The 18,550-nt window shown below is 41.4% G+C and overlaps 1 protein-coding gene across 1 annotated transcript; it reads left to right on the top strand.

Moving 5' to 3' along the window:
- The first annotated feature begins 2,108 nt into the window (after nucleotides 1–2,108).
- LOC135464041 (neuroligin-4, Y-linked-like) lies at nucleotides 2,109–14,002 on the top strand. The gene is made up of 10 exons (XM_064741515.1): nucleotides 2,109–2,305; nucleotides 3,307–3,376; nucleotides 6,774–6,921; nucleotides 7,593–7,778; nucleotides 9,626–9,819; nucleotides 10,544–10,688; nucleotides 10,836–11,005; nucleotides 11,601–11,730; nucleotides 12,189–12,360; nucleotides 12,568–14,002. The coding sequence occupies exons 1-10, from the start codon at nucleotides 2,109–2,111 to the stop codon at nucleotides 12,833–12,835; spliced, it is 1,680 nt and encodes a 559-aa protein (XP_064597585.1). The 3' UTR covers nucleotides 12,836–14,002.
- Nucleotides 14,003–18,550: the final 4,548 nt, after the last annotated feature.

The following is an 18,550-nucleotide window of genomic DNA, read 5'->3' on the forward strand; positions in this document are numbered from 1 at the left end:
CGAGTTAGATTCATGCTAGTAAGATAATGATCCCGTTAAGATGGACTACCCGCTGTACTGAGGTCAACGGTGACACAATGTAGCTGTCGAAACAACTTTGTTGGGGTCAGAGCCCGATCTGGCGGCGCTAAACTGGCCTCGCGTTCCCAGTATGTTCATCGATGACATTAGTTCCAAATATTTCCGAACACTGACGGGAAAAATGCACAAAATAGAGGGTTTGTAGAAAAATATAAAATATGTCTCAAAATGGTGTTTTTTTTCAAATTTGCAATACCTTTCTGAATCTTCCTAAACATAGTTTTCGTTTTATGGTACATTTTCATGTATACTTTAATGTTTATTTATAGACCATATACGTTGTTCTTCAAAGCACGTATAATATCAAGGTTTTAAAGTTTAACTTAAGTCAAAAATATACCAGTACAGTTGACTCCAGTTCTAACAAGATGGGCGGACTGATTTTCTCGATCCTTTCTTGATATTGACCCTCATTGTATAAAGGAAGCACCCCTGTGAACGATTTCATGCACGAGTAAAACTAGTAAGTAAGAGAAGCAAACTTTGTCTAACTTATCGCCGTATTGTTTTTCACCTTTCTCGATTTTCAGCTTTCAAGAATTACACTTCGGTAAGTTTTCTGTTATTTGAGCTTTTCACGTCTGACACTGAAAATTCAAGTAGCACCACTGTATATTTTTGTTACACATTTCTCCTTAATAATGCATTTACTTGACCAGTTAGAATAAAACCCTTACTGAGATAAGTGGACCAGAGGTCATAACTGTATTTCACTGGTTACGTGTAACTATCACATTGTCGTCACTGCCCTGGATTTACTCTCTATGCTGCGAGCCTTTTTTTATCTGTAACTTACATATTTTTTCCATCAGGTGATTCTTTATCAGCGGCTGGTTTCAGTTACAATGAACAAGACGTTATTGTTACATTTTATATGACCTATAATAAGAGAAACTACGGTTTAAAAACTGCGGCAAAGTCAAATGAAGACAACTGTATTTTTTGACTGACCCGGCACGACGACATTGCAGCGGGAGTCAGATAAATAACTTAATTTGTGGTCAAGCGAACATGGGCTAAGCCATCTGGGCCTGGCTGTTTTAATAGCAGATTTAACTTTAAAGGTGGAAACAACATCAAAATGACATAAAGAGTTCGAAAAGTTGTTCCTAAATGTGGTCTTCAATACTTTTTCCGATTTTCCTTAAAAAGAAAAATACACCTTAAAAAGAAATTTTGCATGGTGGGTATTTTTTTGGTATTTCTAGTCTTTGTTTTATAATGTCATAAGTCAGGATGTTACACAGGTTTAATAAATATTTTTGAACTAGAATTTGTTCTTTTCAGCTAACAAATGTACTAACCTCAATCTGGATTTTTAATATGTTCGTAAATATTATCCTAATTTAGGTTAAATGCATATGTTTCGATATAAACAACAAATTTACATTCAAATAAATTTATTACACAAGCATCACATCCTTATTTAAAACATTATTATGCAACAACGATAAATACCAAAAGTTGGTTCCAAATACCCACCATACAAAAATATTTTCAAATACCCTTTTCTCGTGAAAAAAATCCCCCTAAAAAACCCATTCAAGATTATATTTGCAAATAAGTTTTCACGTTCTTTCTTCTGATTTTGGCATCATTTTTATGTTTTCTTTCTCCTTCAAGAAAAGTCTTCAATTTTGTTCTTAGCCTAAACAAAATTGTGTACCAGTATTAGACCTTGACTAAGGAGAACTGCATTGGCTTCTGAGCTCGACTAAAAATGTAAGTATAAAATATGACTTAACACGAGTATTGGCTAATACACTTTCGAACAACTGGGCCTTGAAATTAGTATTTGTCATAATGTTAATATGTTTATTTATGTCCAATCAGCATTTCCTTCGCCCCTTCCATCCTGACCAATGGGATCTCACGGAGCTACCGGAGCTACCGGAAGAAAGGTTATTCATCTACTTTCCACAATTCTTGTTGTCTTCGTATTATATACAACCCTTGGAAAAACAAAATATCTGGTGACAGAAACTGACTTAAACGTCGTCAATGTCACCGTTAAACAAGGAACTCTGATGGGTTGGTCCGTAGACCCGGGCAGTGCGTACGCCGCTGAAAGGCTGGAGATCTTCTTGGGAATACCCTACGCCGAGCCGCCTCTAGGAGAGCGGAGGTTCGCACCACCGGAAACCAAGAAGCTTTGGGCGCCACTGACGCTAAACGCAACGGCTTTCAGTCCGATCTGCCCACAAGTTTTGACATTTGTTCACCTGTAAGTCAAGTTAAAAACAATATATACAGTTGATCAAAATTAACGAATGGAAGCTGACATTATTAAATACTCGAGAAATTACCCAGTGCTGATTATACAGTGTTCAAATACTGACGGTAAAGTTAAGGAAAGATTAATCTGTTCTGGACCCAGTTTAGTATTCGTATATGTACGATAATCGCACATATATAACGATGGCACGGTAATCCTGACGTAAAAATATCGCACAACAAATGTACGATGGAAAATATCGTACGCCGCTTTGTGAATCTGGGCCCAGGGCCAAAAAACTAGTTATTTGTAAACTTTGACTCCACAACAGTGGGGCATTGTGTGAGAAGATGCATATAGTGATGGCATGACGTCATTATTTTGGCTATAATAGCGACCTGCAGGCTTGAGTGAGTAGATTCGTGGGTTTGAGATCAGCATGATTTTATTACAATACACAGCTGATTTGCCCCTAAAGTTATGGTCTCAAAGAAATTATTGCTGAGCTAACTATTACAAAATATTGCAGATATCTATTTTGGAGTTCTCCTTTCAATCAAATCCCGATCCCTACATGCTAAACTAAATGCATGGTTTTACTTCATTGGTGTTTTAAGCCGAACACAAGGATATAACACAAACCACCAAAGATCTAAGAAAGTATATAAACTACGGAAATAGGAGAGAATCATGCAAAAAGAAGCAGTCAGCAGTTTTCAGTGATGTTGGAAAGACACAAGGTATGCTCTAGGCGACTGAGCGAAATCAGTATTGAAATCGTGCACCATGCTAGAATATCAGTTGTCAATAACAAAATATGTATCTCAGTTACGCTTTGGTTGCAACTGTCCATATATCTCACGAGGCGATCTAATTCGACACGATGAATATACAGCCCCTAGCCCCGGGTTAATCGGAATTAGATACAAGCGTGAAGGCTGAAGGTAGGTGGTGGAAGTATATAAACAGTATATATGTTCGCATAAAAGCCTGTCATCCTTTGATTCCAGATTCTCTTTTCCTTCAAGTTTCAACAATACAGATGAGGATTGTCTCTATATGAACATCTATACCCCCAAGGTAAGAACAGGAGGAAGTAAACGAATAAAGAGGAGGTAACCGAACAATGTTACAGAATAATGGATGATTACAAGTTTTACTGTCACGTCGGCAGTAGAAGTACATTTCATATCGTGGCGAAAACAGAGACACTTGTCAAATTAAATCAAGTCAGAAGTCCATTACCTAGAGGTATGCAACTTCCCTATAGCAAGTCTACATGGCATAGCACACATGTTACGTCATCTGTAGAAGTTCACGCCACTTGGTGGAGAAATATGCCAACCTCTTTGGCGGGAATTGTGAACTGAATCATGGGAAATCTAATTGTAAACGGCTGCTACAAGAACTGGTCACACGTTGAAACCGAAACTCCGTATGTTAAAACTACGATTTTGCTGATCATTTTTGCTATGCGGTTAAGAACGCATTGACTATTTTTATATCTTCAAGCAACTAAAAAACAAACACTATCAAAGACATTGTTGTCCTTTTACTAAACCGTCCGTTGTCGTAATTTTTCTTGAAGTCTATTTCAACACAACAGCGTTTGGAACTGATCATGTACCATTGTGTCTCAAACGTTTGCTGTGCAATATTGAGAAAGAAAAATACATGGCTGCGCAGATATGTCACTTAATGTTTCAGAGATGAAAGAAAAGTGTAAAGTGTCGTGGAGACTACTCACAGGGAAATTGCATACTTTTAGGTAATGGATTTCTGATACAACTCATATACCATATCCGAAGATGCTTAAAATATCCAGTGAAAAATTGAAAGATGTATGTATAAAATCAGTTATGTAAAACCATCGCCCAATATCGACAAATTGTATACTGTGAACCAAGGCCTCTTGGATGTCGTATATACTGGCTTCCTCTCCGGTCGAACGTGGGTATGTCTGCAAGCAACATCTGGATGGTCGTGGGTTCCCTTGGGCTCTGTCTGGTTTCCTCTCCGGTCAAACGTGGGTATGTCTGCAAGCAACATCTGGATGGTCGTGGGTTCCCCAGGGCTCTGTCTGGTTTCCTCTCTGGTCAAACGTGGGAATGTCTGCCAGCAACCTGTGGATGGTCGTGGGTTCCCCTGGGCCCTGTCTGGTTTCCTCTCAGGTCGAACGTGGGAATGTCTGCCAGCAACCCGTGGATGGTCGTGGATTCCCCTGGGCCCTGTCTGGTTTCCTCTCAGGTCGAACGTGGGAATGTCTGGCAGCAATCTGTGGATGGTCGTGGATTCCCCTGAGCTCTGTCTGGTTTCCTCTCATCAATCAAATTATTGACCGAGGCCTAAGGGACATGTTTTTGATGCCATATTGGACAAGTTTGAGGCCCTATTGGAAGTGTTTGACGCGATATTGAACATGCTTAACGCCACATTGGACATGGTTGATGTCATATTGGACATGGTTGATGTCATATTGGACGTGTTATGCCATACTGGGCGCCACACGGACCACACTCCGGGTCATCGAGAGTAAAGTTAGGCTTGTTTTAAGCGAGAAACACTTATACTTCGGCGTGCTCTAGGCTATACATACTCGTCCCATTCGTCCCATACTCGTCCCATTTACTCTGAAGAACCCAAAGTTGTTTTACTATAGAGCTTTTTTGTTTATTGTAGTACGTCTCTAATATCGGAGTTCATTTCCACTCTTCGGGAATTTTTGATCTGCTCTAACACAGTGTATGCCTCTACAGTGATAACTGATAACCTTAAAAAAAGCATAGACGGTGGAAAGGGGCAGCAGGGGTAGGCCGATTAATAATTACGGGGGAGGGAGGGTATGTCGATCCCCTTACACACACGCACACACACACACCAATCACACTTTAATAAAGGTCCTCAATCAGTGAATAGATGTAATATCCATAGGAACATCACAAATAAACGAGTTGATCAGCACAAGACCAATAAACATAAGTCAGTATTGGTTGTAACACACACTTCGTTATTCTGATATAAACATTGAAGATCCAAGAGGATTTGGGATATCTCACAAATTCACTGGTACATACACCTTTATATATAATGTGTTTTCATATATTATGATTGGTATTAAGCGTAGGGGGAGATGGCACAATTCTTATTAACCTTATTCCCCACATCAAACAACAGTATTTTACATACATAAAATATCCAGCCATCCATCCAGTTACCACTCTATACAGTGTTATTCACTACAGGATGTATTAATTACTATGTAGTAAGGTGTTTACCGTTTGAGATACTGTGTGTCATCTGCAAATACTTGGAAGGCTTCTCTATTAATACCCAACAAGCTATTAACCATGTGACCTATGTTAACCAATCAGATCCAAGTTTTACCGATCAGCCAGATTTCGGGAACTAATTTCCCAGACAAAAATGCAGAAAACCATGACAATAGAAATATAGATAGCTGGAACTTTTGTGCTTATGTGAGAGCGTTTTTCTTAATGTTTTTAAAGCACCAACTGTTTACACTGAATAAGAAAAACTGACAAAAAGCTCTTGAGGAATCGAATAGCCGGTGATATGGCAGTGTCAAGGGCATATCGTAGTAAAAATTATTTCGATCAGCATGACCAAGGCAGTTAACTTTACATTATAAATATTATCTGGGGCACATTATTCCTTAAGTAACGAGATTCAATTAAAGCACCTCGTATACTTACCTTAAGAAAGAGACGTAAAAACAGTTGAAAGTTCCGCTATGCGCAACTCCAAGCACTACGCTGGGAGTGTAGGGAAATATCACACAAAATAGTCCGCTAGACTTTCCTTGCATACATCAAACAATTATCCTTAATAAAGTGAAAAGTTATCGTTAATTATTCAACTGGAACATTTTATAACATATCACAACATGTTCGAACACTAAGTAAGCTTAAAAATGAGATGAGCTGGCAATAAGTCTTTAGATGCACTCGCTGATTGTAAACAAACAAAATGGCCGCTACGGATGAGGAGAGATTGAAGTCTACACAAGATTTACGCTATTACACATAATATGCATGATGCCTAGTACTATAAAAGAGGGCATATGTCACTTAAGGTCTGTGGGATCTTTCAAACATTTATTCACGTTACCCTGGGGAATAAACAAAGTTTTGAACTAGCTGAATGTTTGGCACAGTTACACATGTTATAATCTTTCCTCTCGTTTTTCTCCAGTGAATCGCTTAGAATGCATCTCAGGCCATTTGCGAGAGCTTCCTAGGCACAGGCAGGTCACTGGACCTTCACCTACCGAGGGGGTTGTCGATGTTGGTTCTTTTTAAGATGAACAGTTAAAAAAAAAACACTAATTTAAACTGAGGCTGAATTTCGGCGGTAAGACGTGTGGCCATGTGCCAACTATCGCACTGTCGTCAATGGTCTCTCCATGCTGTGGTATTTTCCTGAATCCTTTTTTTTTTTAAACAAACCGTCCTTGCAGTTTGATCACATGACCGAGTCGCTGCCAGTAATGGTGTGGATTCACGGAGGGTCATACAGATACGGCGCAGGTCAAGAGTATGACGGACGACCCCTGGCGCTAGAGGGCGTGGTGGTGGTCACGTTTAACTTCCGTTTAGGTGTCCTTGGTAAGACGTATTTTATAGATCACCTTCGCCCAAATGTGTAAATGTGTAATTATTTGAAACTCTTAAAACTCGTAAGAGTGTGTTATTTCAAACACATCATTTAACGTACATCGGGCACAATTTCATGAAAAATTCTGCTTCGTGGATTAAATAGTTTTTTAAACAGCAACACATCTGAAAGTGCATGTCTGCATGCAATGTACAGTGTCAAAAAGAGTGGCATGTAGTTTGTAGCTGTTTTAATATACGGTTTCAACCATCCATTCATCCATCCATGCATCCTTTCAACCATCCATCCGTCCGTCCGTCCGCCCAACCATTCATTCATTCATTCATTCCGTCAGTCTGCCCATCCGTCTGTCCGCCTGTCTATCCAACCGTCCATCCGTCCACCCTTCATTCATTCATTCATCCAAACCGTCCGTCCGCCCATCCGTTCGTCCGCCTGTCCATCCAACCATCCGTCCGTCCCACCAACCTTCCGTCCGTCCACCCTTCATTCATCCAGTCTGTCCGTCCACCCATACATCTGAATATAAGGTAAATCACGAACATGTCATTTTCATCATGGTATATCTGGCCACGAAAGATCGCATAGCTGACAGTAACTATATATGAATTAGACTCGATGAATCAACCGATCAATGTAACAATCAGTTAATCCATTTTAGGTTATTTGTCCACTGATGATGAGGTAGCGCCAGGTAATTACGGGCTCTTGGACCAAGTGTTAGCGCTGGAATGGATCCGGGATAACATCGGCAGTTTCCGGGGTGATCCGAAGAGAGTGACGATCTTTGGCGAAAGTTCCGGAGGCGGGAGTGTGTCACTACATAGCTTCTCCAAGATGAGTCAAGGTCTAAGCATAAGCAAAAACGACCAAACTCCTTACAGCGCGTGCGCCACTCTACGTATCTTTTTTTACATCACTGCCACTACTAGCAAATTTTGTACAGAAATCTTAAACGAGACCAAGATAATTGGGCTCACGGTGATGACGCTGGGAGTGATGTCAGAAAACACAAACAATCCGCCCCTCTTTTCTATTTATACTTGATACGCGTGCATTCTCTATCTAAAAGATGCACAACGGACATCAGAAACAATTTTATTGATGACTGTTGATTATAAGTCCGAACAAGGACATCGTTGTCGAGGCTAAACCTAAACAGGCCTGTAAGTACGTCGCACAGGCTCCAAAGGTCAGGATTAGATTGACAGTGATGTAAAGTGAGCACAGGGAGCGACACATGCACTGTAAGGAGTAGGGGAAACGATCAGTTTTGTATGTATTTATGATTGGGATTTAATGTCATAGTGTGCAAGTTTTCTGTCACATGACGTCCAGGAGTCATCAGGTATGTGTCTATATACTGTGTCTCCACGTGGGAGGGCAAGTCCATGCCGCCACTGAAGTGTTTCCTTGCTCTAACCTCTCGGTGCTGAGCGCCAAGCGAGGCAACAGCAAGTACCGTTTTAAAAGCCTTTGGTATGACCCGACACGGGATTGATCCCTGAGTCTCTCGACTTTGAGGCGGACGCTGTAACCACTAAGTCACCGAAGCGGTGATCTGTTTTATGCATGATGAAATATCTAATTAATCTTTCGAATATACAACTCATCCCTTCTGAAGATTGTAGCAAATGCATGAAAACAACATCGGTTAAGGACTTTTATACACTGAAAACACAAGTTAAACCACGGTAAGCAAGTAAAATAGGATACAAAATTTACTGAAGACCTTACAAGTTTTGTGAGCAGCGGATCGATTTACAAAGCTGTCGCAGAACTACGCCAAACCCATTTACCATGGTAACGTATCTCTTCACTACATGTTGCCATGGAAATTGCACCAGGTGCAATTTGCCACTGCTTCGTAAAACAGGACCCAGACTAGTGACGCAATACTCACGTATTACCGGAGCACAAGTGGCCAATCCAGCTTGGACCGGAGTCGTCATTGCGCGGGAAAAGACACGCGTTGTTATAAATATGGATGTTAATTGCATTTTAGCTGATACAATGAATATTATTACAAATATTATACAAAGAATGTTCTGCTCTTGGACTATTCGGCGTATACCTAAATGTAGCCATGGTTATTGGAGTACAGTAGAATTGTGGGGCAAAATATATGCAGTATTTTTAATTTTCATTTTGGATACGATATTTAATGGGCTTATATTCTGTAACCAAATGCTATACACATATACAACAATCAATTCAGAACAAGATCCAGAGTGCGAAAATGGAAGGGAAGGAACACAGAGAGAGCTTAAGCACCGCGTAAATCAAAAATGAATTGAATAAATAACTAAAATATACGAAGAGAAATACGCATTTCCATAAAAGGAAGTGAATGTTCGGCGGTCTCCACAGTGTAAACTGTACCAGGCTCACGGTGCTTGATGAGTTCAATTCCAGTCAATGTGATGTTTTCAGTGCTTCCACAGTTCCTATCGTTCCATACAGTTTCACACATTTGAAAGCTCGTCAGTAACTTGCCGAAGGTCCGTGGTTTTCACCGGACACTCTGGGCATTCGACCACCCATAAATGACAGCCATCGTAAAAATGGGTATGTTGATTAGCAACACCGATCAACCAATAATTAATTAAATAATCCATTAAATAATCAACCAATCAACAAACCAACCAATCAGTCAATCAATCAATCTATCCATCACTCGATCAATCAATGCAGGTTTATTCCGCGCCATCATCCCTCAGAGTGGCTGTGCTATCAGTCCGTGGGCCATATACCGACCTCCTCATAACGTTAGTGACGTCACAAGACAACTGGCGTCCCAGCAGAACTGTTCCGTGGCGTCTTCCCAGTCCATCATCGAGTGTTTGCGAGAAGTACCAGCTAAAGAACTTGTCCGTGCTAATGTTTTGGTAAGGATTTGAACTCTAATCCTGCTGACATATCCTTTCGCCTTCAGACTTGGTTCACTCGTCACAGTGTCACCTATCGTCTTTGTTTTATTTTTAGCAGAATGAGCTAGACGCTGAAAGCCCAGGTCAGTTAACCGCCTCCATTCGTGAAACTTTCGTTTGCTTATTTTTCTTTCTTATTTTCGCGGCTAGGTTTTCATTTCAGTTGGTGCTGAAATTACACAAATTTTATGTCAAAAATACGCCACATTACGACAACATTTTTTCGCGGCAAAATTTTGTCGCTTTTCTTATCTGCCTGTGTTGTACCTGAACAATACAATTTAAGCCATGAATAACGCTATCAGGCCCTTGACTAATAAGGGTGAGCGTTCGAATCCCGCTCTGACTGTTTGGGTGCGGCTTCAGTCGCGAGGTTTGTCAGATACCCGTTGAAGGGCGATGGTTTTTCCCTGGCACTCCAGTTTCTCCAGATACTTGACGAAGGGCGATGGTTTACCCCGGGCACTCCAGTTTGTCCAGATACCTGGTGAAGGGCGATGGTTTTCCCTGGGTGCCCCGGTTTCTCCATCCATAAACGTGAGCATGCACGACTTTAAACCCCAATCAATCAAGCAACGAATCAAGGAACAAATCAATCCCATGAGTTACTTCTAGTCCGAAAAAATGATCACAGATGTCTGTTTACGCTTGTTTCATAACATACGCATGTATCTAATTTCAGGGCCCACCGATGATAGCGGCCTGGGCGCCTCGGGTGGACGGCCATTTCATCGACAAGCTACCGGAAGTTCTTCTTCTTAACGGAGACTTCGAAAGAGTCCCGATGTTTACCGGAACAGTCAAAGACGAATCGGCGGACGAAGCTAGTAAATTAGCTGTTGGCTTTTCACTCTTTTTTGGTCGTAAAGTTGGTGGCAGCAAAGAAGCAATGTGTCTCATTTTTCTATTATACAAGAACTTGATGATCATCAACAAAAGAAATAAGCATTCTTTTCTTGTTTTTTTTCTTTTAGAATTTATTCCTGACGTGGCACAAGGATTCAATCGCACTTTCCTAGAACAGTTATTTTATTCCTGGAGTACTCGATTTGGAAGCAAAACTGACTTAGCCTTTGGGGCTGTGAAATGTGAATATTTTGACGCCAACAAAGGTTTTGCTCATAATCGGGACATTTTTATACAGGTACGTTGATGTCTGTGTACGATACTTAGCTAACGGTATATGTTCGCCTCAACAGCAGTTACCCACAAGTCTGTGGCGTTTCAGATTTCTCTAATACATTTAACATTGAACGTCAACGCGTCTAAAATGAGAGATACATGCATCGGAACATGGAACACTTTGCATCGCAACACCTGACCTTAGGCGAGTCCGTCTCACTTATCAGTCAGGATCATTTACGTGCGACACAAAGTTCGACCAATAAATAAACAATACAACATGGTGCAGACATAAATATTTACAAGAAAACTAGCACGAAATTTGAGAAACGTGTAAACAATTAATTTAAGCAAAATTAATTAGGTGCTAATATGCTTCACTTCTCTGCTTTTAATGGGAAGTTGGTCTTTCCCAGCTTGGGGGTGGAGGGTGGGGGCACGACCATCCGCATGTTAATGGTAGATCTTTGCATGTACTGCTGGAGAGGATTCCAGCATGAGCTGGACTTGATCTCACAGCGACCGCACTGGTGAGAGGCTCCTGGTTTAAGATTAACAGGGGATTAGGTTTTTGTTTTCTGATGAAGTTATCAGGTGTTTCTTTTTGCTCTTTTCAGATGAAGTCTGATTACGGATATGTCGCTCCTCATCAATTTCTCGCTGAAAAGTACTCGGCCATGGGGCCACCAGTGTGGACGTATTCCTTCCAGTACCGCTCAGAGAATGACGTCACGCCCAAGTGGCTTGGTAAGCTAAAAAGTGTACCATGTGACGTAACTTCGGCTCACAGAGGAGTTTATGGTCCCACAGGGCTACCATAGAATTCAATATTTTTAACGCTTAAAACTCACATAGAAAAATTTAAAAAAATGAAAATATTTACTTGTTAATTAAATTGACAAATAAAACAAACTATTTCTTGGACAGATTTTAAATTATGTCAAACTTCATTTTTACGTACGTTATACTATTTTTTTTTATTAATTTAAGTTATGTATACATTGGAGTGTATTTTTTCGGCGTAATGTATCCTATATCGTATGAAAAGATAAAGGCGCAGCGCAATGAATCAAAAACGCTGCGTTCAAATGAAAACAATAATAAAAATTAATATACATATTCTTTTGGATTTTTTGGTTTGTTCGGAAATCATAATAATAATAATAATATGTTTTTAGCGCTCTGTTTACATGCGTTTCTTTTAGGGGTATATCATGGGACAGAGTTGTATTACACGTTCGGAGCACCGTTTGCCAAGGAGATCCCATGTCCCTGGGGTTGCATAAATATTAACCCAGATTACGCTGACTGGACAGAACAGGACAGGAATATCAGTAAAACACTGATGAAAATCTGGACAAACTTTGCTAAAACCAGGTAAGAATAATAATGCAGATGGCAGTTTCGTGTGCTCTTGAAACATCCGGTCCGTAGTGAAGGGAGAGAGATAACGCAATGGTAAGGCATTGTGACGTACAAGAAAAAGAGCTTACAAAAACTGTTTTTCTAAAGTTTTGCAAAAATGCTGGATCAATATTCTTGTATTCGGAATAAATGTTCTCTTGTCTCTGTTTGTCCCCTCAGGAATCCAAACCCCGTCCCTGGCATGCACGCAAACCTGTTACCATTCGACACCAGCACGAAGGCGTACCTGTTAATAAGCAATGTCCTTAGCAACACGACAAACCTTAAGCCTCGCCGAATGAGATTTTGGAATTACAAGTTACCAAGAATTCTATCGGGCCAGATGTCCATTGATTCTGTGTGTTTTTCTTCGGCATCTAAACACGTGGCTTGTGATATTTTCATAACACTCTTCTTTTTCTATCTTCTTTCAGCATGCTTTAGATAAAGAGAAATATGTTGGCAAGTATTAGTTGGAACACGGTCAAGTGTTGCTGTGTACTCTCACATGACGTACTGCCTCATTGCCGTGATCCCAATGACTCTGGTGTTATACGCGATATCTGTGCGATATCTGTGATGTAAAACCGAGGTGTAGAGCGGCGCATGCGCTGTACGGCATATGATTGTTTCTGGGGATTGTGGTTCATTTTTGTTAAAATGCGCATGCGTTATTTCTCCCAAAGCCAAACGAAACACCTATATTGTCTATGTACGACACGGATTCTGCCTGTTCAACTGAAAACACATTTCATGTATAAATCGTGTTCTTTCACATCAAATGTCCTATAGACTGATGATTTTATGTTGTGTTATAAATAAGATACATTCGGCCACTGGATTATAACAAAATACAATTTATGAACACTTACAACTTTCGTCCCTCCTTCTTTTTATATCGAAACCCGTTTCGATAAGCACGTGTGTCATATTTGCTGACAGGAAAAGGTCATTTTTTCTTGGTGGTTAGTTCATTATTCAGATCGGCTACGGCGAGAATTACACCTCGGAACTTGCGTCTGTAGTTCCTCCGTCACAGGTTGGAATTTGAAAAGAAAACGAAAAACAAAACTTAGTGGTTAGACGCATGTAAAAAAATCAGGAAACAGCTCTAGGCCAACAGACTTCCAGAAATGGGGGGCTTATGCCTGCTCTTTCTATACAGGTGTTTTGTCTACATTCTATGCCTGGGCTGTGCGAGACAACGCACAAAATCTTGATTTGTGTTGAACGGCACGCGCATCTAACCATAATCCGCTCCAATGTATCAGTACAGGCATTTCGTGACTTGAGGAAAGCTATTCACATTGAGCACCCTTACTAGTTTCTCTGGTAGCCGGGTGAGTACAGCTAGCAGAAGACTGTCTTCTTCCATGAGACAATACATGTACGTCAGACGTGGGAAAGTTCGTCAGTAGCTTGCCAAATGTCGGTGGTTTACTATGGTGAATACAGTTAGTAGAACAATGACTTCTTTTACCAGACAATATAGTGTGCATATCTGTACGTCACACGTGGGAAAGTTCGTCAGTAGCTTGCCAAATGTCGCTGGTTTACTATGGTGAATACAGTTAGTAGAACAATGACTTCTTTTACCAGACAATATAGTGTGCATATCTGTACGTCACACGTGGGAAAGTGCGCCAGTAGCTTGCCAAATGTCGGTGGTTTACTATGGTGAGTACAGTTAGTAGAACAATGTCTTCCTTTACCAGACAATATAGTGTGCACATCTGTACGTCACATGTGGGAAAGTGCGCCAGTAGCTTGCCAAATGTCGGTGGTTTACTATGGTGAATACAGTTAGTAGAACAATGTCTTATTTCACGAGATAATACAGTGTGCATATCTGTACGTCACATGTGGGAAAGTGCCTCAGTAACTTGCGAAATGTCGCTGGCTCACTACGGTCATTCCGACTTCCTCCGCACCCAAAGCTGACGGGCATAATATATTTATTTATGTATTTGATTGGCCTTTTAGGGGCCTCCGTGGCTCAGTCGGTTAGCGCGCTAGCGCAGCGTAATGACCCAGGAGCCTCTCACCAATGCGGTCGCTGTGAGTTCAAGTCCAGCTTATGCTGGCTTCCTCTCCGGCCATAAGTGGGAAGGTCTTGCGGCAACCTGCGGATGGTCGTGAGTTCCCCCCGGGTTGTGCCCGGTTTCCACCTACCATAATGCTGGCCGCCGTCGTATAAGTGAAATATTCTTGAGTACGGCGTAAAACACCAATCAAATAAATAAATTGGCCTTTTACGCCGTACTCAAGAGTATTCACATATACAAAGGCCGCTATCATTATGGTGGAAGGAAACGGGGCAGAGCCGCAGGTTGCTGAAGACCTTCCCACGTTCGGCCGGAGAGGAAGCCAGCATGAGCTGGACTAGTTCACAGCAACTGCATTGGTGAGAGGCTCCTGTGTCATTGCGCTGTGATGGCGTCCAGACGGAGGCCCACACGGGCATAATATATGTGCAAAATATGTGAATGTAGCTTGAAACAACGATCAAGTAATTATATAACTAAAAAAAAAACAAAGGGATAAGGTACTGTGGGTTGGGAAAAATGTTCTGCTATACAGCGGACTGCTCTTATTTGATGTTCAGCAAAGCACTTGCTTACATAGGACTTTGTGAGGTCGGATTCAGATCCAGTACAGTTTCCGAATTTAACAATGTAGATTAGATTATTTAGAAGAGCAACAGTCCTCCTCAATGAACCTGTGAAATCGCTGCCAGGGCTTTTCTCTTTAACTTCATCGTTTCCTGACTGTTCCTGAACAGCGGTGATTTCGTTATGGAAGCGCCGTAACCCTTGTTCCTAAGATGCCGTTGTAAACTCGCCTGGATCATGCGCAGAGACTCTGATTCGTACTCTCTACCGTCCTTCCTACGAACGGTTTGATAAAAATCTGTAAGAATACCGTCGAGTTCTTCCGGAAGAATGCTTTCTATGTTTCTAATATCCCGCCTGTTGAATAAAAGCCACCGCTGGAAAGTTTCAACATCACACGAGGTCTTTTTGACGGTTGCCATCGCTTTTCCTTCTCCGGAATGAACACTAAAGAAACCGGTCCCAGAAATGCCACCATAACGGCTTAGTTCATGAGGTAGATCATCTGGAAAATAATAATAATAATAATAATAATAATAATAATAATATAATGTGAAACTGGCACGCAGTGCGGTGCACACTGACGTCATCTTTGTGGGCCTCTATGATACACGCCTGAACAATTTTAATGGATAACGCGAAAATATAAGGCACTTCAGATGATCCATACGTGTGACATCGTGTTCAACTCTGCTACAGTTATACGATAGACTTGTTTTTGAAAAAAAAAAACAAGACTGGGGACATGAACATGTGCCTCAGTATATATGAACCAGCGAGCTATGCGACCGAATCTGTAGTCCATTACGAATGGATTTTAATCTCATGGAAATGAAAAGACTGCATTCTTGGCACGAATGAGATGTGGCTGATGAGCTCTATCATTTAAAACTGTTCCTTGGTTTCTAATCTTTCATTAAAACGTTAAAACGATGTACGTTGCCATGGATGTTACGCCAGATGCAAGTTAAAAACCGTTCCGAGGAGTGCAGGAATGATACATCTATGTGACCAATGGAAAGGTGGGCGTGTAAAATGCTGCTACTGATGCATTTACATGGACAGTTTGAATCAAACCCTATCTGAGGATACAATGGATTTCAAACCGATGACGTAGAGATCATCACATTTTACACCAGGCGAGATATGCATACGCCCTATAAAAGGCCCTCTGATATATTACTATTAAAATACAGACATCTGATCATTTCAAAACTGCAATTATCCCTCTCGTCGTGAAACGGACCTTGGTCATCAAGGCTGTTATTGTAAGCTGGGCAGGAAAAACCGGGCAGGACACTGAAAGCTGAACTGAAAACAAAGTGGCGGGCTAGTGCTGCTCAGCAGGCATCTATTTATTTATTTATTTGGTTGGTGTTTTACGCCGTACTCAAAAATATTTCACTTATACGACGGCGGTCAGCATTATGGTGGGAGAAAACCGGGCAGTGCCCAGGGGAAACCCACCACCGTCCGCAGGTTGCTCCAGACCTTCCCACGTACGCCCGGCATAGGAAGCCAGCATGAGCTTGACTTGAACTCACAGCGACCGCATTGGTGAGAGGCTCCTGGGTCATTACGCTGCTAACAAACTGAGCCACGGAGACCACTTGTGTATGAAGAAAGAAGACATTCGTGTAATTTCGCAGCAATCAGTTCTGTATGTCTGAGCATTGCCATCTAGGGCAAAGCGATCCACATTTTTGTGGCGTTTACTAGTTCCTCTACATTGTCTGATGCCTTAAGCCCACCGCACACGGACATCATTTGTTGGCAAAAACGACATTTCTTAATCGAGAAAATAGAAAAATCCTCGAAATTTACTCCTGTGCGGGTAACTAAAACAAGAATTCCTGAATCTGGAATTCTTGATCCAAAGTGTTCAGCTGGTTTAATTTTGGGCAACAAAAAAATCCAGAAAGAAATGAGTCGGGCACAAGATTTTGCTCGTCTGCAGGCAATCTGGATCTCGTGAGATCGTTGTCTTCTTCATGGACCAATCCACGTCTACGGAAATGTCAAGTGAGTAAATACCAAATGGAAACATGGCCGTGAACATCATGTGATCGTCTTTCGCCGCAGGAATAACAAATGTTGCTCGTGTGCGGGTAACGGGTATTCCGGGCACTTGACACCAGGATCTGAGAAATCCGATTTCGCTAGTCTTTAGCGCCTACGACGTGGCTCTAAAATTTAACTGTTTCGGCACGTATGTGTGAAATGCTCCTCAAATTACCAAACCTTTAAGATTACCTTGTTAGCAATTCTACACTGTCTTACCTACATGTACCTATGTGGGATTTCTATGAGACGTACACTGCAAGGACAGGTTTGCTTACTGATACTCTCCCCATCGAGACCACATATACCCGCAGTTTCTGGACACGCCTTGTATTTTGACACTGTGCACTTGTACTTTAAAAGATAATAATCCTTGCCAGATATCGATCTAAAGCACGAAATACATAAACATCATTTAGGACCTAGCAAAACGAATAACAAACAGTTTGAAAACATGATTTAGGCCACGTGGGCAATATTTCATCCATAAAACTTGTTACACAGAACCAATGTGCTGCAAGTCCGTGACACTTTTATGCGCCACGAGTCATGTAGACGCAGCAGCAATAAGTCATATGGGTAGAACATACAGCTCAAAGGTAACAGTACAACATTTAAGTTACTTTCCCATATGTGACGTACAGATATGCGCACCATACTGCTAGCGTTTGACTGCGCAATCAGCTCGTCGATCGCTTGCTGTCACCAAGGCACCAAAAACCTCTTGAGAAGAGGTGAATCTACAAACCCCGTGACTGGGTTTGAACCCGCACCCATGTACTTACGATTGAAAGGAAATGCGCCTCTAGCCACGGTCCTGTCCAGGCCAGAAATATTTACACAGTGGAACACCTTTTCTGGGTATGAAAAGCTTGGATAGTGTCAACTCAAAATTAGAATGGACCTAAACCTCACTTCCCTTTTGGCTGTTGACCTTATTCCATGCTTTGTTGAACTGCTCAGTTTTTGTAAAGGAAGCGTTATTTATACACATTACTCGACTTAACTGCTGACAATTGCTTAATGAATGTGTGATACAATGAAATATTGAAGTGTTGCGCTTGGCAATGCATGGGGTCAAGCATCTGCACCGAACGTATCATGTCATTACGTGTGAAACTGCCTCCAGCCAATGTTTTTCAAGCGGCGGTATACAAAAACATGGAAAGATAAAAAATAAAAAAAGGCGACAGGGCGAGGGTTTGTTCTACGCATTCAAGCAACATGACGGGATACTGGGATGGCGGATACTAAAACACGGTTTACAAGTCTACAAAAAAGTCCCCCGCCCAGCAGTCCCTTTACCCAATCGCCCATTCCCTCAATCTTTTCGCATTCCTCACGTACACAGGCCAGATTACTGTTGTAGTTATCAGCCCTGTTGTGGGTACTAACTCACATATATGTTACTTTGTTCAGAGGTACTAGGAGAGAAATAAAACGGCGTCAAATCCAGCCTGAGACTCTTTTCTTAGGAAGTTGGTCATAGT

Source organism: Liolophura sinensis, chromosome 3, assembly GCF_032854445.1.
Source record: "Liolophura sinensis isolate JHLJ2023 chromosome 3, CUHK_Ljap_v2, whole genome shotgun sequence".
Classification (NCBI taxonomy): Eukaryota; Metazoa; Mollusca; class Polyplacophora; order Chitonida; family Chitonidae; genus Liolophura; species Liolophura sinensis.

Coding starts and splice junctions, on each gene's coding strand:
- LOC135464041 (XM_064741515.1), top strand. CDS start 2,109: ATGGGTTGGTCCGTAGACCCGGGCAGTGCGTACGCCGCTGAAAGGCTG. Junction 10,689..10,835: donor CGAATCGGCGGACGAAGCTA/GTAAATTAGCTG, acceptor TTTTTCTTTTAG/AATTTATTCCTGACGTGGCA. Junction 12,361..12,567: donor ACAAACTTTGCTAAAACCAG/GTAAGAATAATA, acceptor TTGTCCCCTCAG/GAATCCAAACCCCGTCCCTG.